The sequence below is a fragment of the Sceloporus occidentalis genome, unplaced genomic scaffold, assembly GCF_023333645.1.
Source record: "Sceloporus occidentalis isolate IW3139 unplaced genomic scaffold, rSceOcc1.0.p SCAF_74, whole genome shotgun sequence".
NCBI lineage: Eukaryota > Metazoa > Chordata > Lepidosauria > Squamata > Phrynosomatidae > Sceloporus > Sceloporus occidentalis.
The window spans coordinates 264,964-290,758 of record NW_028317054.1 but is presented as its reverse complement, the minus strand read 5'-3'; the positions used below and the strand labels follow the sequence as shown (position 1 = coordinate 290,758).

Genomic DNA, 25,795 nt, shown 5'->3' with positions numbered 1-25,795 from the left:
TAGAAAACATGTATTCTATATATTCTGTATTTTGCATGAGCACAAAATGGAGTCAGAGCCATTTTATTTTACTTAATCATATAATGATTATTTCTTTCTATCTTTGTTCCCTCTATAATTGAGAACAAAGAAGTATTCATGTATATAGATGTTTCAGTATATATGATCCAATTAACGTTATCTTCCATGAGAAAGTTAAGGAGTAGACACTACATATCCTTAGGAATGTAAATTGGAATGGGGGATACGTCGTAAGACTACAAAAACCTAATTTACTACCTAGGAGGCAACGTCTGGAGATATGGGTGACTACAAAGACCTGATTTACTATCTAGGAGATAACATCTAAAGATAAGGTGACCAAGGATAAATTCCTAACACATATGTAATGGTCTTAAGTTATTTCTTAGACCAGAGCGTCTCTCGCAGGTAAATTAAGAAATTACAACGATGTAAATACGAGTAGAAGTCCTAATTATAATGGGTAAAACCCACCATTATGATTGGAGAATTCCAATCAAGAGGTGGAGGCTATGATAATAAGCCCTGTCTTTAAAAGCTTAGGTTTTTAATAATTAAGGGTCGGACCTTAAAAAAGAAACGGACCTGAAACAGACAGCCCCTGACGGACTCATTTAAATTTACCCCAGAGAATTGGAATCTCAAGATCCTGGCACCATAATCTTACTCTTAGAATTACTTTGAGTCCCAACCTATATAACTTTTAGAAAGTATATTTCTTTCCACTTAATTTTTTGCCACTGAACCTGGATTAACTTCTACAAGGACCAGTAGGACAACAGCAACAAGTGGTGGTAAATATAATTGTTTTATTATGCTGAATAGAGATGAATTTTGTCTTCTTCATATAGAATTCCCTGTTTCTGGGAAATAAATAATATTGCATTATTGTATATGACGGCTTGTGAGACTGCAGCTTATAACCCGTGATAATGACAATAATGAAAAGGTATTTTTACCTGTAGATGAAGTTTGGCATTATTTGCATCTATTAGGAATTTCACTAAATACTCTTAGACATTATTAAATTATTTGAATCTGTCATATTAGTTGAACTAATATAATAGAGTTAGTGATCTTTTTATTACCGCCCTGATTATCATTTTTGGTTGCTGAGTGGGATGGAAATTAATTGTGTGTGTTAGACTCATAAAGCAGTAATTCATATTGATAATATCGATAATATATTGTATTTGGAACTGATTCAATTTGACATGTTTTAAGAATTTTGTGTTTTATATCATGCACTGTGTGACTCCTATAGATATTTTATAAATTGTGTTTACAATAAATAATATTTTTGATTGATTATTATTGTGATATATATATCTAATTTGAATTATAATTTTCGGCGATCTAAAAGGATTTAGGATCGGAGATAAAATATAGGGTATCTCCTTAAATTAACATTGTGGATGTGGTTCTACAATCTTTGGTAGCGTCGTTATTTTGCGTGTGTGATAAAATATTGGTTTTACCTATTTTGTCTCGTTAATATCCCTAACAATCCTAAGCCTTAAGGCCAGTGGATGGAGTTTTCCCCTCTCACAGGTACTCACAGGAACCCAAAAGTTCTGATATCATTTTAGTCCTCAGTGATATGATACAAAATGTGTAAATCCATATGTTATTCTTAAATGTATCAATATGACATATTTTATGGAGGAGATAGAAACAGAGCACAGATGTCATCCTGTAAAAATACTCTGTAAAGAAAAAGGGGGCTTAATGTTATACTATTGGTCTGGATGTCAACATGAAATTTACAGAAGTAACTTGATGGCCAGTTCATTGCAGGAAATGCTTTATCTTGTTTGGAAGACCTGGAATTTTTATGAAACAGTGTTTAGATTAATAATTAAAATTCACTTGCATGTGTATTACCAGAAACACAGTTAACTAACACATCAACTCTGAGAAAATCCCTAGCAGAATCAGAAGCCCACCATTCTTGCCAGGAACTTTGAAGGTGTCATGAGGCTAGACGGCAAGCTGTAGTATTTTTATATGTAACATAGTAACATAGTAACATAGTTCATAAGGTTGAAAAAAGACCAAAGTCCATCAAGTTCAACCTATATACATATTGTGTCCCTACTGTGTTGATCCAGAGGAAGGCAAAAAACCCTTATGAAGCAGATGCCAATTGCCCCATACCAGGGGGGGGGGGAATATTCCTTCCCGACTCCAAATATGGCAATCAGAATAAATCCCTGGATCAACGTTCTATCCCTATTAATCTAATATCCATAACTTGTAATATTATTGCTTTCAAGAAACACATCCAGGCTCCTTTTGACCAATTTTATTGAGTTTACCGTTACCACTTCCTCTGGCAGAGAGTTCCATAATCTCACCATTACAGTCCTAGGTATAAATAGGTCCTGGGATTGATCTGTACTGCCCCTTAACATGTATATGTTAACCAAGCACAACCCATTGTGCAGTGCTATGTAATGTGTCAGAGCTTAATAAAGAATAATAATAATAATAATAATACATGTCCTATGAATGTTCTCTCTTTATCCTTTTTTCTCTGTGAAAAGGTAAACATGCTACACCCTCAGAAATGTTTAATATTTGTATGTTACCTATGCTGTCAACTTTGTACCTGCTTCCTAATTGTTACAAAATGAAATAGAATGCGTTACAATAAACTGATCAAAATGGAAAGAAAGTCCTATTTTTCCAAAAATACATTGCTGCCCTCTAGTGGCATAGTTGTGCTATTTAATTTTGTATTCACTGTTACCAACTCACATTTGCACTTCTATAAATGCTCCCACTGGGATACACCTTGATGCTAGTTGTGAATAAGCAAGCAATTTGGATAAATTAACTTTTGAGTTGCCAGGTTAAATGTGACTCCTCCCAAAAAAGAAATAGTGGTCGCCTGATAACCAAGAGAGCTACAATCCCTCATTGTTCTTAACCTTCTCTGTGTGGTGGATAGGGGCCAAGAGAAATAGAATAAATAAACCAATGAGAGATACAGAGCCCATCCAGTCCCCCTGCCCCTATCATTTTTTCTACCAGACAACCATTTATGCCGCTGTACCTTCCATTCCATGTCCGTTGAAATGGATTGTTAAAGTAAAATTACCTACAGGCTCTTCAAGGGCTAAAATTACAGCCCTATCGAGACTTGGACACCAGCATCAGTGTATCAGGAATATGTAATCTCATGTATGGTAAATAATTTTTACTGTCCAGTATGGGTGCAAACCCTATGTTTTGCATAAACCAAACACTACTGCTGCTCACGGCTGAGTTTCCGGACATTTTCCTTATTATATTTATGGTTTTGAGTTCCTTTGTATTGACCACTACATAATAACGTTCACTGTGGGTATTATCATGAGCTTTCTCTGCTGCCTAGTCATATGTCTATGTTTGGAGTTAATCGTCATGTTTTCTCAGTTAAACCAAAACAAACAACAGATAATACTACGAGCTTCTTCATGTTAAATTGAAAATGCCTTTTGAAAATATACTAAATCCTTATGGATCAGCAGGGGTAATACGGTATTCAGACTAGCCTTCTAAATCCTGAGTATGCTTTTAATATTTACATAAAAAGCTAAAAGGTTATTATGAAAGGACAAAAAGTTCAAAGCAGATATAGCAATCTAAAACAAAACAAAAAAAAATTAAGAAGGCGAAAATGCACTTCCCTAATGCAAAGTGATGGTATACATTTACTGGTATTTAACAAAAATCTATCAATATATCAATCCATCCAGGATAAAACCCAGATTATCATGGGAAAATTATGAAGAGGGATGCATTTACTTGAAGTCCATCATTCTACAGTGAGAAAGATTATTCAAAAGTTGAAAACATTTAAGACAGTTGCCAATCTTCTCAGGAGAGGACATCCCAACAAATTCACCCCAAGGTAAAATGCTCTGAGAAATTGCACAAAAACCAAGAGTTACATCTCAGACTCTACAGGTCTCAGTTAGCATGTTAAATGTTAAAGTTCATGACATGACAAGAAAAATACTGAACATGTTTGGTTTGTTTGGAAGGGTTTTGCCAGGAGGACCTGGGAACCTTGCAATCATTGGGTTGACTATGATGTGAGTGCCTGCTAAATTAATGCAGAAAATGGTTGTTGTTGCTAAAAGTGGTTCTACAAGCTATTGAATCATAAGATGTATTTAGATTTTTTTAGGCTTTCGTGGCCTATAACTCTACATGTACATCTGACTGAACTTTTCTTTTTAGGGAAGCCTGAAGTTGTTACAGGCAGTGATGTATTTGGCCTATCCCCCTAGGTATAGACCCTGGGCTGTAGGGCTGAGGGGGGGCAACCTGTAGCAGCCTAGGCGCATGCCTAGGTGTGTGTGCATAAAGTGATACTACTAGGTGGCAGGCAGCACAGTCAAGCCGCTTGGGGAGATCAGAAAGGTTTGTTCTCCTGCTGGCTCAAACCTATAGTACAGTTCCCTCATGCTGTGCTCCATGCACAAATACTGAGCCCCTAAATGACTCATGACATGAGGATGACTAGGCGGCTCTGGCACTTTAAAGTTAGCGGCCACCAAATGATGTACATGCAGCTAGATGCTACATTTTTACACCCTGGCAGTGTGAGGCTGTGTATATTTCTGCCAGGGGCCATACACTGCAGGACCCAATCTGCCTCAGAGGAGGGGGGCAGCATAGGAAAGAATGCACCGATGTCAGCCACCAGTCCACCAGGCATTTACCCGGTGTGCCGGATGGCATGTCTGGGCTTGATCAAATCCCTGCACTCTGCAGCAGTAAGCAGTGCTTGGAGAGAAAAGGGAGGGCAGATGATGGTGTGGTAAATGTGGATGGGAGAACTTGGCCTTGACCATGCCTACGACATCATAAAGCCTTAATACATCACTGATTACACTTTCAATAAAACCAAGGCAGGGTTGTTTTATAGCACGGTCATGCCAGACTTATAATCAGATTTTTTTACAGACATCTTTGCAAGGGTCACATATGATGTATGTCATTGCATCTCTATGTCACCACGCAAGAGATTTATATGTGATACAAATTTGCTTCAATAATATTATATTTAAGATCTGCAACAATTAATTAGTGAAATGTATGGACTTATGGCTGGTGGACCAACCTGTCATTTGTAGGTGGGTCGAGATATTTTATCTGAGCAACTTCATTATGCATTGAGCAACTCGAGCCCCGGAGATTTCCACCAGTAAGAAGGGCTTGAATCTTACTTTAAATATCACTAAATTAACTACAAATTCTGAAAGCAATAATCACTATAAAGCAGTTAAAAATTGTAATGTGGGGCCCTCTAGTGTTCATCTCTCAGTTAATTTTATTCTTTCACCCTTCTCATGCATCTGCTGTTTGCTCTGCGAAAGGAGTGCAAACTCATCTGCAAAGTCCAGGTCATCGAGCTGGGTCCACAACATCCAATGGATTTGTTTCTGCGCTTGCTGGTGGATGTCGTCATAATCTAACAGATGGCGAGGCGTAAGAGAAAGGGTGACAATAAGCATCCTTCTCTGACTCCGGTTCTCATCGGGAAACTATCTGTGAGCTATCTTTCATTAATCGCTCTGCAGACCATTCTGTTGGATGAGTTCTTGATCAGGATTACCAACATGGCTGAAATGAAGTAGTACCTGCTTCTTTTTGTATTCTATCTTGGTGAAGGTGTCTAATGTGATCCACTCCTTCTGCTTGTGTTTCTTGACTCCCACCACTTTCTGCCATGATGATCTAAGTGTCTCTTTTACTTTATGCCAGCTGTTGAGGACACTGTTTTCCTTAAACAGCTCCTGTAGAACTGTAAACCTGTTCTTCTGCGTCAGTCCAAAGTCTTCTTTGGACTTCGCTCTTCTATCTATCTAATTCTTCTGCAACATTACCTTCAGTCTGGTCACCAGCAGGTGATGGTCGGACGCCATGTTTGCTCCTCTTCTAAATCTATTTCCTGCAAGGATCTTTTGAACTTCTAGCTAATGCAGACATGGCCAATCTGATTCTCTGTCACACTGCTAGGTTATAGATCTGCTTGGGAGGAAAGATGTTGCCTCCGATGACCAGGTTGTTGAGAGCACACAGGTTCACAAATCTCTCTCCATTCTCCGTCACTCTCTTCATGTCCTGAATACAGCAACAGATATCCTGTCATCGGTCATCTCTGCCCAGTTTGCATCCATCTTGTCTCACTAATGCCTAGTAGGGTAAGGTGGTAGCTGCAACCTGCACCGTCTTTCCTGACTCGTATATGGTCCTCACTTTCCATGTGCCAATGTTGATCCTCCTGGTATAAAGTAGAGTCGTCAGCTTAGGGGCCTCCTTGTGAATTTCACCAACTAGCGTCAACCATTTACGAGTTCAGGGCCGGCCTTAGGGGTGTGCGACCTGTGCGGCCGCACAGGGCACCATGGCAACAGGGGTGCCGTCCGGGACATAAATTATAACGTCGTTTTGTTTTTTTTTTAACTTTATCCATGTTAAATAAAGCTAAACAAAAAAACGGTGTTTTCATTTAAGTCCCTGCAGGGGTGCCGAGCGGTTGCTCGTGAAGTTTTCTGCAACCGCTCAGCACCCCTCACTCTCCATGACTCCGTGACGCGGCAGAGCGGGAAGACGGACGCCTCCCGCTCCCACCGCAGGACTCCGGCAGCAAGGTAAGTAAGGATAGGGGGTAGATATAGTGATAAGGGGCGGGGGGGTGGATAGTGATAAGGGGCCGGGGGGGAGGCAGTGAGAAGGGGCAGGGGGGGAAGGCAGTGAGAAGGGGCAGAGGGAGGAATGCGGTGAGAGGGGCAGAGGGCGAAGGCAGTGAGAAGGGGCAGAGGGAGGAATGCAGTGAGAGGGGCAGAGGGCGAAGGCAGTGAGAAGGGGCAGAGGGGGGAAGGCAGTGAGAAGGGGCAGAGGGGGGAGATTTTTTTCCTTTCTTTTTTTGGGGATGGGGGGGGCGCCAGAGGAGTAGTCCGCACAGGGCACCAGAACACTTAAGGCCGGCTCTGTACGAGTTGAAGATCATTCCTCTTCAAGCTTTGCAGTTGTTAGCTTTTCTGTAGAAAGCCAATTCTTTTATGGGGAGGGCTTGGCATTCCCATGCCAAACCCTCCTTCTTTAACGACCTTTACCCTGAGTTGGGACAGGTGGATAGCCTTGATTGATCTCACTGTCCTGCACAGAGCTCTTTTCTTAACCCCATTGAACACCTTTGGGGTGAATTAAAAGGCTACTTGTGAGCCAGGCAATCTTGTCCAATATCAGTACCTAACATCACAAATGTGCTTTTGGCTGAATCGGCACAAATTCCCACAGCCAAAGGCTGTTATAGCCTCAAGAGGGAGGGGGACTCCATATTAAGGCCTATGGTTTTGGAAGTCCACATAATTTTAGTCAGATAGCGTATGTAGGATAAGGAGACAGGTATGGGGTGAGAAGGTAAAATAGATCACAAGGTATAAGGGTCCAGAAAAGAGTAGATAGTCTTGGGCTGACCGTTTCTTCAATCATTTAGTGCACTGTGATGAATGTGTTTTTCACAGTGCAGCAAGACAACACCTTGAAAGATTTATTTCTCAGATTGAAGCACAATTAAATATTGAAACAAAGACAAACAGAAAAGTAACAAACTGGCAGTATTTTAGAACTACAGATAGATCTTGTTATTACTTGTGCTGTGTACCTCATACAATGACATTACAAAGATTTAGGCTGATAGAAATGGAATATTTGCCTATTTTTGGACATAAAACTAAAAGCTAGCTGATTGCAAGAAGGGGTCATCTTAGCATCTGTTGTATTCTGCAATTCAACACAGATAACAGCCTTGTCTTCCCACCAATAACAATGTTTGCTGCGGAATTAAGAATTGGCTTCCAACTTTAAATCCCCACAAGTAGCAGTCAACACGTTCAAAAGAATAATGCTTCCTATATTTTCTTTTAATAATAATAAAAAACATTTAAAAATATCTATTAACTCACAAACATCAGCCATGAACACTACAAACATTTGCTTTATGCAAAGGGAGTTGAAACCACAACTCTCCTTCTACTAAGCCTCTCTCTAGGTTATTGGCGAACAGAAAGCTGGCTAAACTTTAGTGGCCCAGCAGCTGACTTCATGCCCACCCATGGGGGACTTCAAAAAGTTTCTACACTTTTTTTAAACTATTTATTTCAAAACAAAACAAATTACATCACTTTTTTTACATAGTCTCCTTCCTTTGCAATGCAATTTTCCCAGCGTCGTACCAACTTTTTAATGCCATCATCAAAAAATGTTTTTGGTTGAACGCGTAGCCACTGATGCACCTCTGCTTTCACATCAACATCATCAGGATGGATGCTTCCGCTGCATACTCTGCCGCTTGCTTTCGAGGCTCGTAATGGTGAACCCACATTTCATTACCACTGATTATCTTCTGGAGAAAATCATCACCTTCTTCACCAGGCCATGTGTCGGGAACATTTAAGGCTGTCATGAGTCAGGGCATAGGCAGATCCAACACTCACATTCAACTTTCCTGCAACTTCTTCAACTGAGCACACATGCCAAGATTAATTTGTGCTCCCGGCACACCTTCTGCCCACAAGAAGCATATGACGCTGTTCCTCTTTCGTGCAATTTATACGTTTTGCAGTAATCTTGACCCCAGGGTGAAAACTCGAAACTGCAAGGGCAGCCAGCTTGCCAGACAGATAAAGACCTCATTGTGAGGTCGAAATGTTGTTTCTGTCTTCCTTTAATAAATCTGCCTGAGCTGGAACCCTTGAGTGCCTGGAGCCTTTATTTATTTTGATCTACTGGGGAGCCTGCCCTTCCTGGCACAGTTAAGCACCTGAGTTCTTTTGGAGTGTGCAGATTCCTCATTCTGGTTACTGCCAGACAGAACTAGTCACATGACACGCTAAGACACAACCAATTACTACTCCTCCCGCCTTCACCGTTTCCAAAGAAAATATAAAAGTGCGGAAACTTTTTGAATGCCCCTTGTGCGTATATACCCTTTAGTAATGGATAGGCTGTCAAAATATACATATATACCATACTCTCATCTCTCATTATCTCTCTCCATTCTCTCCCTCTCCTGCTCTTTATCTCTTCCCTTTGTCCCTATCTCTCTTATCACTCACGTTTCTCATTATCTTTTCCCTTTCTTGCCACCTATCTTATTTCTCATTATCTCCCCCTTTTCACTGTCCCCTCTTTCTCATTCCTCCCTTCTTTCTATCTCTTCTCCTTCTATCTCACTATCTACTCTACCCTACACTTACCTTTCTGAAGTCCTGTAGCACAAGTGCAAATTCTGTTCATACAGACCTCTGTCTCACTGCTTAGTCTCGGTGTGTGCGGCTTCAATGTTTCGTGAGGAAGGAGGGACACAGAGCTCGGTAATAACAGACCTCATGCTCCTTTTATTTCTCCCTCTAACCAGCCATGCTCCTCCAGTGGTGCTGGCAGGCAGTGGATGATGGCATTTCAGTTGGGAGGCACATGGGGGCCACAAGATTATGTAAGTGGGCCATTTTTTCCCCCTAATATTTCTGGAAATTTAGTCGCATAGAATGCTGCGGGGTGTGTGTATCAACTAGTTAAGTTGCTGGCGGTGATGGTCCTGGAGTGCAAAATCGAGTCTAGATCGTTTCCTAAACCTGGAGATGATCCTGTCGTAGTTGAAAGGTAAATCCAGAAGGTGTCAGGGACCTACCCTTTCAAACAGGCCTCTAAATGTCACCAGAACCGAACTGCCTCCTAGGCCACAAGGTGCCAGCCTTCCCCTGACAGGGGGTCAAGAACACATACAAATAATATGGAGTTGCCTTAACAAATGCGCAAGAACTAAAATTGTAAAAAAAAAAAAAAAAATTTAAATCCACAAATCTACTCCTGTTGCCCTTGTGTTATTTAAACCCTCTAAGAATTTACAAACTATAAAAGTATAGGTCTTTTTCTTATCTCTTATCGAAGCTTTTTCAATACACAGGCTACCTAAATCTGCTGTCACAAAAATGAACCAAATTAGTTCAATTGTATTTTAATACACTTAATAGAGAGCTAAGGTCAGACAAATTTTGAACGATTAAAATTCTACTTCCAAAGTACATGCCAATAGGGATAAGTGTAACGTTTAAAACAAGGATATTTTGTAAATATTCTACTGGATAACACAGATGCTGGTTTATATAAGAGGATAATGTATTGTGTGTGCTACCTTTATTTATGATAGTAATGGACGCATTGTTCTGTTCAGAAATATTCCTATAGAAACTATATACTTAACCATGTGCCATACATATCAACAGTGGCGTAACATGGGCTAGGCCAACTGAGCCTACAAAATCAGAGAGCAGATTGCCTCTTAGCCGATCAAGCCCCCCCGATGTCATGCCGCAAAATGGAACAGTTACAGTTGAGATCTTTGATCTCCCCAACTGGCCTACTGAAGCCATGGACTGCATTGAAAGCCGCTGTGCACCTATAAAACACAACACGCAAGTTACATCACACCCAGATACAGACACACACTTACACTTACACACATCCTAATCGAGTTAGGACATAGTATCATGCACCACAAAATATTCTGGTCTATTACCCTCACATGAGTTAATGGTCTTATAACATCACATATTTCTCCAGAATGTGTTTGGGTTTTTTGATTTTTTTTTTTCCCTCTCAAATAGAAGGGTTCTTTCATTGCCAAGAAGCCATTATGGGTTTAGTTTACACTTTGATGGAGGTCACTAGAAAGATCAGATGATGGAAGAGGCCCTTCAGGTGCTGTGGAGCTCTTCTGTATGCCCCCAAAGTACTTCACTAATTAGAGCTTGGTGAAGGGCGAGACTTTTGTTTTCTTTTGCAATTAAAGTACCCAACCAAACTATTTTTTTTCCAGGTAACCTAAAGAATTTTACTCCTGTGCATATTACAGCAGCAAATAAGTAGCAAGTTGGGACCCTGGGACAAGCAATGTTTTGGCCTAGGGATGTGCCCCACTGCCGTGCCACTGCTCAAGGTGCCGGTTACAAAGGAAATCTCTCCATAGGATGCATTACCAAGCTCTTAAGAAACTTCACATCCCAGTGCACCATGGCGGCAACAAAGGGGATGCATGGGTCAGGCCTAGGGCAGCACCCAAAGTAAACATACCACTGTCTGGGGCCAATAGCCCTTTTGCCACACTGTTAAGCGGCCGCTCTGTCAAGTAGATGACAGTGAACTGAAACTGTAGCTCTTCTGCCAATTACTCCTTTTGTGAATGAACCCAAATGTATCTTCAATTCGATAAAAAGTAGAAAGAAAAAAAAAAAAACTATTGCAACATTTTAGAAACTTCCCAAACAATATCACCGAACTAAACCCCTGAGAAGTGAAAATCTTACATCAGGTCTCGCTCTCCCCAGGATTTTGACTTGTGCCGATTGTGTCTGGAGCAGGAAAAATGCCTATGGATAGCGCTATGTAAACATGCTACATACTTACATTTTTACCTTTGTTTACAATCTCAGAGACATAGTTTGGGTGAAAATGTTCGATATATAATTAGATCCTCAAATTATCCTACAAAAACTGGCACATGGACATATTTTTTGTTGTTATTGCACTTATTTAAATGAGACAACCGGAATAGATTATCTTACTTAGGCAGGAAACAATATGTTCGACAAAAAGATGTAAACACTTGAAATTCTGTAGCACCTAATGAGTGAAAGAGATGCTTAAAACTAGTTTCACATGTGTCTGGGGAAACAACACCGGAATTCTGATACACTGTATTCAAAAAAACAAACAAACCTAAAATCAAAAGCATATTTAAGCAACACATTTACAAGAAGAAGAAAATGGAGTAGAAAGAAGTAAACAAATGGATACATTCATTTCAGTGTGTGAAGATTTCTTCAATATTTTTAAACAGAGAAATTGAAAGTTACTTATTTTTTTATATTATTTTTTTTCTAAGTAAAAAAAAAAAAAAAGCAGCTCGTCAAACCAGATGGCAATTAGTGTGGAGGTGTATAGTTCTTGATATAAATTAACCATATTTAATATGGTGCAAGAAGTCAGGAAGGAGGTAGTGTTTAGTTCTTAAATAAATCTTATAAGCCTTGAATCTTTTTATGGCAAGAAGAGTATTTTAAAACACCTGTCACAAGATGTGTGCAAAACACTTTTGCCTATATAGAGGGGAAAAATTTAAGAAAAAAATGAAAAGAAAAAATAACTAATTGTGTGTTTTGTGGCCCTTTGCATCAGATGTTTATGTCAGGTTTCTGTGTCCCTGCAGGAGTTACCCCAGAAACGGTTAAGATTGTGAGTGTTCTGCTTATAATAAAAGAAACTTTTTTTTCTCCCCCATCTCCACCGGTCAATAACATGTTTAAAATAACAGCAGTATGGCAATAGAACAAGTGGAGGGCCAAAAAATAAAAATATATTATATATATATATATATATATTTACACATACACCAACAATATAGCAAGGCAATGGAAATTGACGATTTAAAATAAGATTGTCAGTTACATTTGGCAGATTTTTTAAAACACAGCGAGAATGCTTTAAGATTAAAAGGCGTCTTATTTCTTTGCGCAATACTAAGTCTTAGCACAAAAACTATGCTGATAACATGACCACGTTGCCTATAGGATTTTGAAGAGATGTATCTTTAAATACAATGTATAGCCCACAAGTCTTGTTTTGACTTGCATTTATTGTGCTATCCAATGTTACAATATTTATGGCTACTATAAAAAGGAGATATCTACTGTATATCTACACATACATATAAAATATATACACACAGGCTCTCTCCACCTAATGTTTGTTTTAGTCTGTTCATTCTAGTCGTGTCATACCCCTTGAATATAAATTGTTGGCGCTATATAAATAAAAGATAAAAAACAACAATAATAAATAAATAGGAGGCCCATAGTGGCATTTAATAAACAGAGGTCAAATTAACTAAAGCAGAGAATTGTATAATATGTAAACCCATGATGGAGCCTTGATGGTATTTTACAGAAAATGGGAAATTGTAGGATGGTCCAAGCATTTATCTTCTTTCCTAAGAAGTAATTATTATATTATCTAGAACTTGTGCACACAATAGCACAAATGTATCTCGAACAATGATTATTCACCTGTTCAGAAGGGCAATGGGACAACTAAATATTACATGTTTGTCAGCCAACAATATATTGGAATATTCCTTGGTAAAACTAAGTAAGCTGAGAGAATATGGTTAGTAATAACTCCAGCTATTAAACAAAAGGGGAAAAAAAGGGACACAATCCAACATCATGGAACCAATAAAACTTCTGAATCAGTGTTATAAATTAAAAGTCCAAAATTGCAGCTTTCAATATGCAAGTTTGTTCGATGTCTGGTGGGATTCTACTGCTTTGAAAAGCTATTAAGAACCCAAATGCCTAGGGGACCTTCCCATTTTCACAAATATTACCTGATAATAGTAATATCCTGACAAGGATATTATTGTCTGCACAGGAGTGGGGGAGACCGTAGTGATCAGGAGGGGTACATACACAAAAACAACGGCAATAAAAATCATTACATATTTAAACAAATTCTAGAATACCTCACAATTAAGCTTATTTAAAATTCTAATGATTTTTTCACACTAAATTAAAAAAAAAAATTGCGTAGGAAGCACAAATAGTATAAAATAGATCCTGATAACCTGATCCTGTGCATGGAGATAATGATTTGATCCAAAATTCAGACTAACACTGCATCATAAGATCAGGGTCATATAGGAATGGTGGGGTGTTTTAGCTTAATTAGATTCTCATTAAATATTACCAGAGTATTTCCCATCACTTCATAGTAAGTTCATTATACAGCAGTGAACCTCTTTGCTAATAGACAGGAATTCGGAGTTCCTATAATCTAGAACGCTAAAATCACAGTCCAAAAGAATGATTGGCAATCAAATTATATAAAGCACTGTAGTCCTATTTATATTTTAAGTACCGATTGAAACTGCAAATACATTTATTCTATAAATAAATAAAAAATAAAAAAAAGTACATAAAATCCCATATTCACCTTGGATTTATAAATCTTACACAAATATAGAATCTTAATGTAAAGTATAAAATTTATATCAATGTAAACTGATGCAAAATTATTGAATATTTTCTTTCCAGTGTGAAAAGGATTCTGTTAAGGAAATTTCAAAACCTAAAAATTGTCAGTATTGTATTGGGATACGAATGTTCCCACCTAGATAATAAAATGAAAGCATAAGTGCCGTGTGTCTGAATTATAAACTTGAATAAATGTAAAAATATATAAATGTAAATATATATATATATATATATTCCATTTTACAAAATCTAAATTCTTGAATTTGATTCACCTGTTATGTACGTGTGTTTAGAAATTATATATTCCGACATCTACAGATTTTAGCTTTGTCGGATTTAATGTATATGCCCTAATATAAGAGATCCTAAGTGCCTCTCTATTAAGGGAACTTATTCCTGCTTAAATATAGAATAGCATGTAACAATTAATTTTCCGAGTTTGTAGGAGAAATAATTACGATTATATATATATATATATATATATATATATATATGGTGTTTTTTTTTTTAAAGCTTTTCACGAAATTTATACCATTAAAATAAGATTCGTTGTGCATTGAAATGTTATTTATGAATTTAGCCAAATTCATGGAATACATATATACATATAGCTACGGAACTAATATATATCTACGGAAACGTATAAGTAATATTGGTTCGTTGAATTTTTATTTTTATTTTTTTTTTCTTTTTAAACAAAAAACTAGTTTATGAAACAAACTAAGGTTTTGAGGATTTATTTCAGTCGTAATACAGACGATACAAAACGAAAAAAAAATAAATCTATATATAAATAAAAAAAATTAAAAACATCTAAGTTGCACAAAGTCTTCCAAAGGCTGGTATCACAAACAACGAATAATTCCAAATGCAGTGATAAAAAATAAATCAAAAAGCATCCCGAAATGTACACATATGTATAGAGAGAATTGCATTTTGTTCTTTTGGATAGAGTATTTTATAAAATAAACTGTGAATCCAGCTTTTCACATAATCTATAATGATGACGCTTGTTAAATTCAACAAGACTTAGACAAAAAAGAATCCGCTATACTATGCATTTTCTCCCAGACATTTAAAAACGGACCTTGGTTCTAGAATGTCATATACAAATCACATTTAAAATTCTCACTGGACTACACTATAGGTCACCAGCAGTTCGGAAATGCAGTATTTGCCATGGTTTTTTTTTCAAATAGATTTATAATTAAAATTTCAATGAAAGGATGGTATGAAAGGATTCGGTGCTTTCCAATGCCCTGATTTTGGCACAGTAAATAAAAGGTTAATATACCATAAGTTTCTTTTTAACGTGTATGACACTTTTGTAAATCCAGCAGTTTTATGGGGAAAAAAAAAAAGTCCTTGGGTTAAAAGGCTATTAAAACAGATAAAATGACGTTAGTATTAAATATACAAGTGCACATCTCAGGTATTTCGTTGTCAGCCGATTCCGCAACATCTAGCAAAACGTTTAACCAAATCAATGGCAAAAGGTTTAAAAAAAAAATATATATATATATATAAAGTTTAAAAGGGAACTGTACTGGCGACTTCACAAATTTAACATAATTATAGACAGTAATTTCACAGCTTTAAAAGCTTGTTTAAAATCCCTACCATGGAAAAAATTATGGCCTAGGAGGACCAGGAACAAAGTCAGGATCTCCTTAAGGACCGTGCTACAAGGAGGCATCTACTTTGGGAATAGCAGGAGGCGCTGTCCACGGCGCGGCCGCAGCAGAGGCAGTGCTGTCCGCGGTGCTGATCTGCCCTATACCCTTCACATTGGTGTTGAAGTCATCCAATGGGGGGGGGGTTGAAAAGGGGTGAAGGAAGGTAGGTGAGTAAAGTGTGAAGGGTGTGAATCCGGGTCCCAAGGAAGCCATTAGAAAGTTGTAGGTGTCCTCAAGGTGATTGTAGGTGGATATTGGAAGAAAAGAAAAAAAGAAGGAAGAGTGAGAGAGACCCCAATAATAAGTGTTCTAGTAGAAATGTCAGTGCTGTGGATCCCAATGTTAGCTTATTCAGTGTCCTCGAGAGGTGTCGCTTTAAGACTATAATCAGTGGCATAGATTAGGAGTGAGTGTAGAAGCCATAATAGCCTAGGTCTTTAGCGCAGTTCTTCTCACAGTCCCTAGAGGGCAGCACTTCGCTTTTTAGGGGCGAGGAGCTGCCAGATACCGCAGGGTCTGGAGGTGAGAGCCTCCTCCTCTTGGCCTGTTCGTATATTCCGGAGTCTGAGGAGTCCATGGACTTGATGGATGGAGGGGTTTCAATCCAGCTGGAGTCAGACAGGTCTTTGGGTTTGGTGTCCTCTCCAAGGGGGGATCGGTCTGCTGCCAAACTCTCTGCTTCTTCCACTCCTGCCAGGTAGGGGTTGGTAGTCCCCACCCGCCCCCCAGGGGCCCAGCAGGAGAGCACAGAGCCAGACTTGGTGCAGTACTGGGGTGGGCTCCGCGCGCCCCATCCCGCGGGGTCACTGTAATAGCCCAGGGGGCGCGCGGTGCAGCCGGCGGTTGGCAGGGGAAGAGCTTTCACTCCGGCAGCAGCGTAAGACAGCAGTGTAGCAGCGTTGCCGGCGAAGTCCGTGGCCGCATCGTAGGCTGAGGTGGTGGTGAAGTCCAGACGGTTGTTTGCTGGGGTCACAAACCATCGCTGGGGAGAGGGGGCACCGGGGTCTTCCCCCTGCTGGGGAGACAGCAGCCCATTGGTGTGGGGGACGCTGCGGTCAGTGCCTGCCCCGGGCACGGCTCCTGGAGGGTGGAAACGCGATTTGGCGTAGTTGCTAACAAACTGGTCCTGCAGGAAGGAGCTTGCCATGGAGTAGCGGGCCCCGGGCACGATCTGTGAGCGTGGGGAGTCATTGGGGGATGGGGTGAGGCGATCCAGGTCACAGCCAGTGTAGATCCTGAAAGACATAGAACCAAGGTCAGCGCTGGGCTATCAAATAAGCATGGGTCTCATCATCGGGGCTCTATTACCCCGTGTACAGTACCTGAAGGCCATGTCATTAACTAAGTCACACAGGATCAGCCACTGATCACTCAACATAAAAAAAAAAAACCAAAAAACAGATTTTATAACAAAAAAAAAAAAAAGTGGACTAATTATACAGCAGCTATAAATGTCACATGATCTGCTCAACTGCACAGGGTCTGTTGTGTATAGTAGGGCACAGAGCGCGCTGCAGTCATATCACGAAGAAAAGTATGTGTGAGTGAGATTATATATCCATACACACACAGCAATGTAACAGTAGTGTACGATTTCCTAGTAAATAGATACTTTGTGCTGTTCTAATGTAACCAGCGCATGGACAGTATGGCCCATTGGGCTAGTAAACAAAGATTGTTTGGGTCACTACCTGCATTTTTTTTCTATAAAAAAATAAATAAATAAATATATATATATATATACACACACACACATACATACTTTTAGGTGTAATTGCAGTAAGAGTTTGTTTGTTTCCTACGGCAATTAAACCTAAAAGTTTTTGCACGATGCCTGGATCCTTTCTGGCCTACTCTAAGTGTATCAATGTATTCGTTCCATAAACATGTTGGCCAGACTTTAGCCATGATAAATGCTGCCGCCCCTTCCTTTTTTTAAGTCACAATGTATTGGCAGGATTATAAGAGTCAGTACAGGGTCTTCTTTAGAGAACGTTATCATAAAGCATTTTTAGATCTCAAATACAGCACACTATTATTTTATCACAATATACACCACAGAGCAGCATCCTCTATACAATGGATTAAGACACATTTTCATATTTATATGTCAGGAAGACAAAAACAGAAGTCTAGATGTATCTGAAAATCACTGAAATTCCTAAAAATATGTATTTTAATAATCCAGAGCCTGTACCTTCCCATCTTACTACATAGCACAGTGAAATAAATCTAACAATATATTCATGCACTAATATACTGTATTTGCTATACATTACTGTAGCTGGTAGTTCATAGGAATGTTAATAGATAGGATTCACTAAAAGTCTGTCAATATACACTGTGTTTTAACTCCACATACACAATGTGTTACTACAGTAGGGCATTGAAGTCTGATACAGTAGTAATGGGTATGTAATAGATCCAATAATCCAGAAATTCAGCATAAACTTGGTTTATGTTGCATTAAACCAACAGTTAACAAAAGCATAATCATTACTACTATATATACTTGGTAACTCCTTAGACCTGCTGGCACATACGGAACAGCAACTTGCTGCAAAAACCTTGAATTCTACTCCCATCAGAATCAGCCAGAGGCATTATAGTCCATGCAGGCGACATAAGCATTAAGCACCTAAATTGCTCTGGCCACAACAACAAACCTATGGTGTTCTAATTTATAACCAAAAATCTAATACCATGTCTGGCATTACCCTGCCTCTAACATAAAGTAGGCTGCTAAGTGCCCGATGTATTATTATAATTAATCATACAAATAAATGTGATTCTACTTTAATTTGCTGGTTTAATGAGGGTTTATAGGACAACCTCAGATTATTATTAAAAGTATTAAAATCCCCACCTGTTCCAAGTTAAAAACACAGTGCTAGTTATCAGATTACTAAATAAGTGTAACTGTATGATTAGGTACTTAAGGAAAAAAAAAATATTATATACTCCCACACAAAAATAATACGTGGATAATTTGATCAAGTTTAGAGGAATTTGAACATTTTACTTACGTGTCATAATTATCCCGAAAACCCTTCGCAAAAGGATTATGATCAATTTTTAGCTGTGTAATCTAGGACAAAAGCAAGTATAAGATTTAGTCTTGAGCACCTACAAAACGAATTTTAAATGTTTAAATTAAAATAGTTTATACTGAGGCATTTCGATATTTGGGTGTGTTCACTTATTTCATGTGTAATTTAAAACAATCGTCTTTATATCAATTTCTGCGTCATTTAATGTTTCATTCTAGAGATATATCTATATAAATTTGCAGAACATTAAATATATATATTAACAAAAATATTTTTTAATCCAATTTTATTGCACTATATTCCGAATATGAATGGACTGCACATACGTTTATTGTAATGTTAATTTCACATTTTGCAGTAAAAAATGAGTCAAAATTTGGGGGGGTTTTCCCTATCACAAAAATATTTTGTAATAAGATAACACCTTGTGAGCCACAGAGAATAGACATTTCTTTATGTATAGAAGTAGGGGCGATTTTGAACATTTTTGTACAGCTTGGGGGTGACACACAGAGACTGGAAACTAATGCTTACATCAGTGTTCTGGTAGGCAGTCACAGCAATAAACTGGGTCTCTGGAAATGTAAAGGTCTGAACTCTTCCAGGCTGGCTGGTATCCTCTGTACCATCTTCATTCACCTCCACCACATGGAGCCGGGGCTGGTACTTGTGAAGAGACTGCAGAACAACCATCTGCCCCCCAAAAACATAAAACATTTGAGATTATATATATATATATATATATATATATATATATAGATTAAATCAGTGTATGAAAAGGGAGATTGTGGCCAACATACAGACCTTTTGCTACTATTATTATTATAGATTAAGACCTTAAAATATTCACTGAGCGTGTCTAGGCAATGATATAATTTCCATGCAAAGAGATATCACATAAACACATTGCAGATCTTTCATTAATGGATCGCCTTACAAAAGCATTTTTAAAAATAATGTGAATTTAACTGCAAAGTGTGAAAATGCAGAATACTGGATGTATATCCTAATGAACGAGCTGGGAACAGCCAATATAGATTATGCACAGTAATTTATTCCAGACTGCTTCAAGGATCTGCAAGTGTTGAAATGCGTTCTACAGATGGCTTTGAATGACACACATGCTATAAATATATTCTGTGCTGGGGGAGAGCAAGCCTGGGTAGTATACAAGACAAGTACAATTCCTTCTCATAAACACATGAACATGAATAGCAGGACATTGCACCTACCTGGCCATTATTATTAGAAGCTCCTTTGTTGTTGGTTAATTTCATTTTTCCAAAAGAAATTTCCTGTCTCATCCAGTGGGCTCCAGTATTGGGGGAATCTGGGTGCATGTACACCCTATTACCTGTTAGATTACACAATATATACCACATTTTTTAAAAACCGAATTTCCCTTTTTCCCCAGTTTGGATCATTTACATTTAAAAAACAAAAAAAAACCCTTCTATTTTTCGTGTCATCTGCTCCTTAGACTGAACACAAAAGGCTTTAATGAATGTTTCTCACCTAAAAAAAAAAAAAAGTGTGGAAGGATAAGACAAAACAAAAAATGTGTTAATTGGGACTTGCCTTGTACATTGGTGTCCGCTTTGCCACAAGGAACCCACTTTCCCCCTTGAAACCGCCAGTGGTTTGGATCAGCAAGGATAACATCCACAAAAATATTGTAGTGTGCCGTGGGGTCCAGCCCAGAAATATTAAAACTTAGAAAAGGGAACATGCGTCTGGTGGAAAGGGGAAAAATAGTTTAGAAAGGAGAATAGCAGGTTGGAAATTAAGGATAAAATAAGGAATATAAGAAAAATTCAGATGCAGAAAGCTTGTGCATGCAAAATGCTACTATAAAATAATCTGCTACTAAAAGATACAACTACATCTAAAAAAGGAACACATGCTAGAGTTTTTTTTTTAAAAAATAAAAAAATGAAATTTATGTTTTAAAATAACCCGTGCAGTTAATATTTTAATTATGAATTAAATAAAGCAAAAAAAAAAAAAAAGGAAAATATTGTAAAAAAACACTAACGTAAAACAGCATGAAAAAAGTGAAATGTATAAACGGGAAAAAAAAGAAATCCTAAACGTGGGAGTAAATTCGGTGCCTGAAACCGAAACACGTCGGTGAGTGCAGCTGAGCCGCAGGCGGCCGGGAAGTGCCACTACCTGCCCTGCTTGGTGATGATCATCTCCGTCTGGTGCCGGTGAAACTTCAGCCAAAGTGGCCTGTTGCAGAGGTAGACCTGAGCCTTCCCGGGGACCAGTCCGGGCTGGGCGGCAGAGAACTGGTAGAAAGGTGGCCCCTGGTAAGAATGTCCATACTGCTGGGCGTAGGAGTATCCGGCGCCGGGGTATCCTTGCGGGGAAGAGCTGCCCAGGAGGCTGTTGTAAGCTCCATTGGTGATCACTGGATGGTGAGCCATGTACCGGCTGGGACTCCCGATCGAAAAGGCTGGGTGAGCAGGTCCATGCTGGCCGGGGTAGGGAAACATAGTAGTGGGAGCCGAGGATACAGACTGGGACTGAGAAGGGAGGAGATAGCGATCTGCTGCAGATCCATCGAAATTATGACGAATCTCAGAGACCCCATCCAAGACAGGAGACAGCTTACTCCTCTGGCCGTCCCCTGGTGCGTCTTTGGAGTCAGGGAAATTGTCTGGATCAGACTGATTCGTCATCCCCCTGCTAGTTTTTTTCAGAGGTGAACTTCTCCCCAGGTTGTCAGGAGTGGAGGAGATGATGGGATGGTCATGCAAAGCCAGCTCAGATCCTCCTGGATGAGGGTAGCTGCTGCTCACACTCAGGAATTTCTTGGACAGCATGATGGAAGGAGAGAGGCAGTGATCTAACTGCATAGCTAGCATCCAACTAACCCCTCAGACCCCCTGTTACTGCAGTGCACTCACATGAACCATCCACACATCCAGGGGAACAATTAAATCTCCCACCCCACTCTACTGCCTCTTCCCAGGGCTTGAATCCACTTTGCTTGGCAGCCCAGATTGGCCAATTGACTCCATGAGGCAGGAACACAACAACTCACTTTTGATTCTGCTTCACTTGGAGCTGATGAGACAGCTCTTGCCATTGGTTAACTGCTGACAGTAATTTAATTAGATAGACATTAATTAGGATAATCACCTGTCTGCTGGTTGCTGGGATGGCAAATTGAAGCACAGTTTAGGGGGGGGGGAGTTTGGGGTGTTGGTGCCTTTTTTATTTATTTTTTCCTTATTTTGAAGGTATCTTACCCCTTAGAATGTTTAACCCTTTCCCGGTGGATTGTGATGATGACCTGGGTTTGATGAGATCCTCTCGGGGTAGATAAGCTAAGTTAGGTGCTTGTTAGGTACAAATGATAAGATCACTTGTTACTGCAATCACAATGCTCAGCCCATACACCATGTGGGGTTTTTATATGGGGCATTTCCTACACCTCCTACTATCAGCTGCAAGCACTGATTTCAAGGCACCTTTTAGGAAGAAGTAGAAGTAGAAGAAGAAGGAAATATATATATATAAGCGTTTGGACTGTGTGATTTCAGGCGAAAGGGAAAACACTGAGTCTTTGGGTGAAAGATTTGAAATAATTATAAGATGCTGAATGGAAGTGACATGATGCATTTGGAGTGATGTTTATGGCATCCTTTATAGTATTATTAAATATTTAATTCTTAAAGCCTTAGTGCAAACCCCAAAGAAAATAATATATCTATCCATTTACAGTATATATATATATATATATATATATATATATATATATATATATATATATATATATATATATATTATATTAGATTATAGATTACATATTAAACACAAGAGGGGCTTTTCAGTCGATCTATCCGAAAAAAATGGAGCTCAACAAAGATTTATGGTTTTAAACATTGTTCAGTGTTTCTATATTAGATGCCCTAAAGCACAGAAACAGTTAATTGTTTGTAAGAAATTGATTTATTTTTTTAGAGTTGATAAATATTTTTCTAGTTACTGGTTCAACTCAGAGGAATACAATTAAAACGCATTATATAGTTATAATAAATAAAAGCTTACATTAACAAGCTTTACATTTTGTTATATTGTTTTACTGTTTTTCTTTGTATCACTCTTTATGTTAATGCATGCATATTGCCTTATGCAATGTTATACATATACCCTGTATTTATAGTACATTTACTGGGGCACATCAACAATGGTACAAAGACCCCCTATTTTAAATTAGAGGAACTCTAAATGATGCACCACTGATAATAAGGGACCATGGGGACCCTACTAATAACATGTATGATATAAATGGACCTTATCCCTGCTGAGGATTGCTTATGTATACCATCTCTAGTTAATAGGAACCTATAGCAGACGTTATAACATTTTCCAAGAATACATTGGTTTCCTATTAATTATGAGCCATCAATGACATCATTGTTCATGTCCTGACTACATTTTCAACAATGCAAAGCTTCTGGAGCTAGTGCAATTAATGGCTTCTAATCCCATTGCACTGAAAGGATGGCTGGGCATGATGGGTGGTGTAGTTCAAACAGCTGCAGTTCATGTTAACAATACTTTCAAAAGGCCAGCATGTGAGTTTGATAAATTGTAGCAAAAGTAAATAAAGTGAGGAACCTGTCAAATTGGTGATGGGTAAATTTAGATGGACACATTTACATGAGGAGCTGATGATAATTTGTAGTTTCATAGCCATGCACAGTGCCCACTGTTATGCATAATCATAGTATTTTTTATTATTACTAATTACATTATGTAAAAAATTACCAAATCCCAATTTAAAAGATGGCATTATCATCAACCAAATGCAAAGTCAAATTATATTTATTCTTGCAAATATAATAAGAAAATGGTAAAGTATTAGAATTCAATCAAATGTCCAAAATACCAAATAATTTTTTGGATTACAATTGGATCTTGTTTATTTAAATTTTTTTGTTATGATCAACCCCTTGAATATATGCACCAAGAGTGGTAGTGTCTTTTAGTGTTTTGCATTTATCTGTATCACTAATACATACAAATGTATGACGGAGGTGATCTTCTGTTTTCTCTCCGAGTGACCTTTTCATGTGGAGAAAAAAACCTGCATTTTTTGTGTTTTCCAAAGATGTTCCTGTAGTTAATGCACTGAGAAGATGTAAAGTATTGCATTGACAGAACCATGCACCAAGAGAACTGACAAAGGGGGAGCTGAACACAGTCCACTAGAAAAAAAATCTTTAATTCCAAACATAACTACCGTGCTAATTAGAACAACAAACTATTTACACAACTGGGTCCTTTCTGTATCCTTTTATCACATATTCATATTTTTATTACAGGTTCCTTTAGCTGGGGTTGGTCCATTGGGCTGTTTCATGCTAGTCCTGCTCTTCATGCAGCCATGCACAGGATTCTTTTCATATTGTTCCATCTGGAATGGGTTTTGTTTTTTTTGTTAGGATGACCATCTTGACAAAGGCCCTTCTAGCATTAACGTAATACATTTTTAGAGTCTTTCCAAGAGAAGTTCGCCTACTCACCTGTCCCAGGCATTTGACTGTCCAGTAGAACACCCTGTGGTATAATGGTCTGGTGGGATTAATAAAATCATGTCTAACAAGTATGTCCAAGGACTGACCTCAAGGTACATTTGTAAAGTGCACCACTGGAAACGAAGGTGTATACTTGTCCTTGTGGTTATACCCCAGCAAATATTGCACTCTCCAGTGGGCAGTTGCCTTACACATATGCAGCCCTCCATGAGGAGCTCAATAATAACTCAGTGAACAAAACTCTACTAGTAAGCAGATGGTAAATTGTGAAGCCACAAGGCAAGGAGCTAAAACGTGTGTGTGTGTGTGTGTGTGTGTGTGTGTGTGTTTATGTGGCTATTGATGACAAATTCTGACATCCACCAAGTTACAGCTTTCTTTACTTAGGTGGACAGTATATGTAATCTTTACAAAAAACACACTTAATGTGTGTATCCTCAGTGCATAGCCTTCAAAATAAAACTCAGTGTAGGGACCTCCTAAACAAAGGCCTTTGATCAGTGTTTACCACAAGCCCATCTAATTAAATAGCCTTCTGTAAGGAAGAAATCTGGAAACCCCTTCAGGTTTCAGGTTCAAATAAACTAATGTGTTTATTATATAAACTAAAAATAAATCTCTGGTTTTCTAAACAAGGTGAGAGCTAAAGCAAGGATACCTATCTTGAATTGTGATATGCATGCTTGTTTATATAATGGCAATGAGTCTATATCAAAGTACACTGCATATGTGAGACTGGTAAGACCCAATTTTTGCACACAAATGAACCTTGATCAGGTAATCCATAGGTTTGAAACTAAATTGTTCTTCACTTAAATAAACTGTTGTGCCTCATGGTCAACCAATCTGCCTTGATTGCTCAGACATCTTTTGTTTGGAGATAAAATGTAATATAAGATTAAAAGTCTTATGGGAAATGAGTAAGTGGATGTACAAAAACTAAACTAAGGTAAGGTGAGATGTACAAATTAATAGGTTCCCGACAACCATCCTCCAAATTTAGCAGCATTATGGATGGCCAGCTCAGACCTTCTCTTGAAGGCTAAATTCACAGCAAGTCTTTTATAATGCAATTGGAGTCAAGTATTACACAGACTATGTATCCATGGGTTTGAAACAAAGGCGTTCTTTACTCAAAGCAGCCCATCATAATTATATTATAAAAAAGACTTTACAATACATAAAGTCAATAAATTATGCAGGGAAGAAGAGGCAAACTACGGTTTAGCCTAATCTAAAAGTAGGTAATAGGCTTGATTTAGGTACCCACCAGAAGTTAAACAGCAGATAGTGATGTATACATGAAAGTCAATTTAAAAAAAATGTTCTATCTATGACACATTTGTTGTGTATTCAGATCTTACATGAAATTATGCATCAAAATAATAATTCATACCTTCAGC

General features: G+C 38.4%; 1 protein-coding gene across 1 annotated transcript; it reads right to left on the bottom strand.

Annotated features, from left to right (window-relative positions):
* Positions 1–16,190: 16,190 nt before the first annotated feature.
* LOC149285904 (T-box brain protein 1) lies at positions 16,191–21,701 on the bottom strand. The gene is made up of 6 exons (XM_089494721.1): positions 21,013–21,701; positions 20,419–20,573; positions 20,073–20,194; positions 19,375–19,533; positions 18,817–18,878; positions 16,191–17,025 (listed from the first exon to the last, which is right to left on the bottom strand). Exons 1-6 carry the CDS (start codon positions 21,699–21,701, stop codon positions 16,191–16,193), a joined length of 2,022 nt encoding a protein of 673 aa, XP_089350847.1.
* Positions 21,702–25,795: the final 4,094 nt, after the last annotated feature.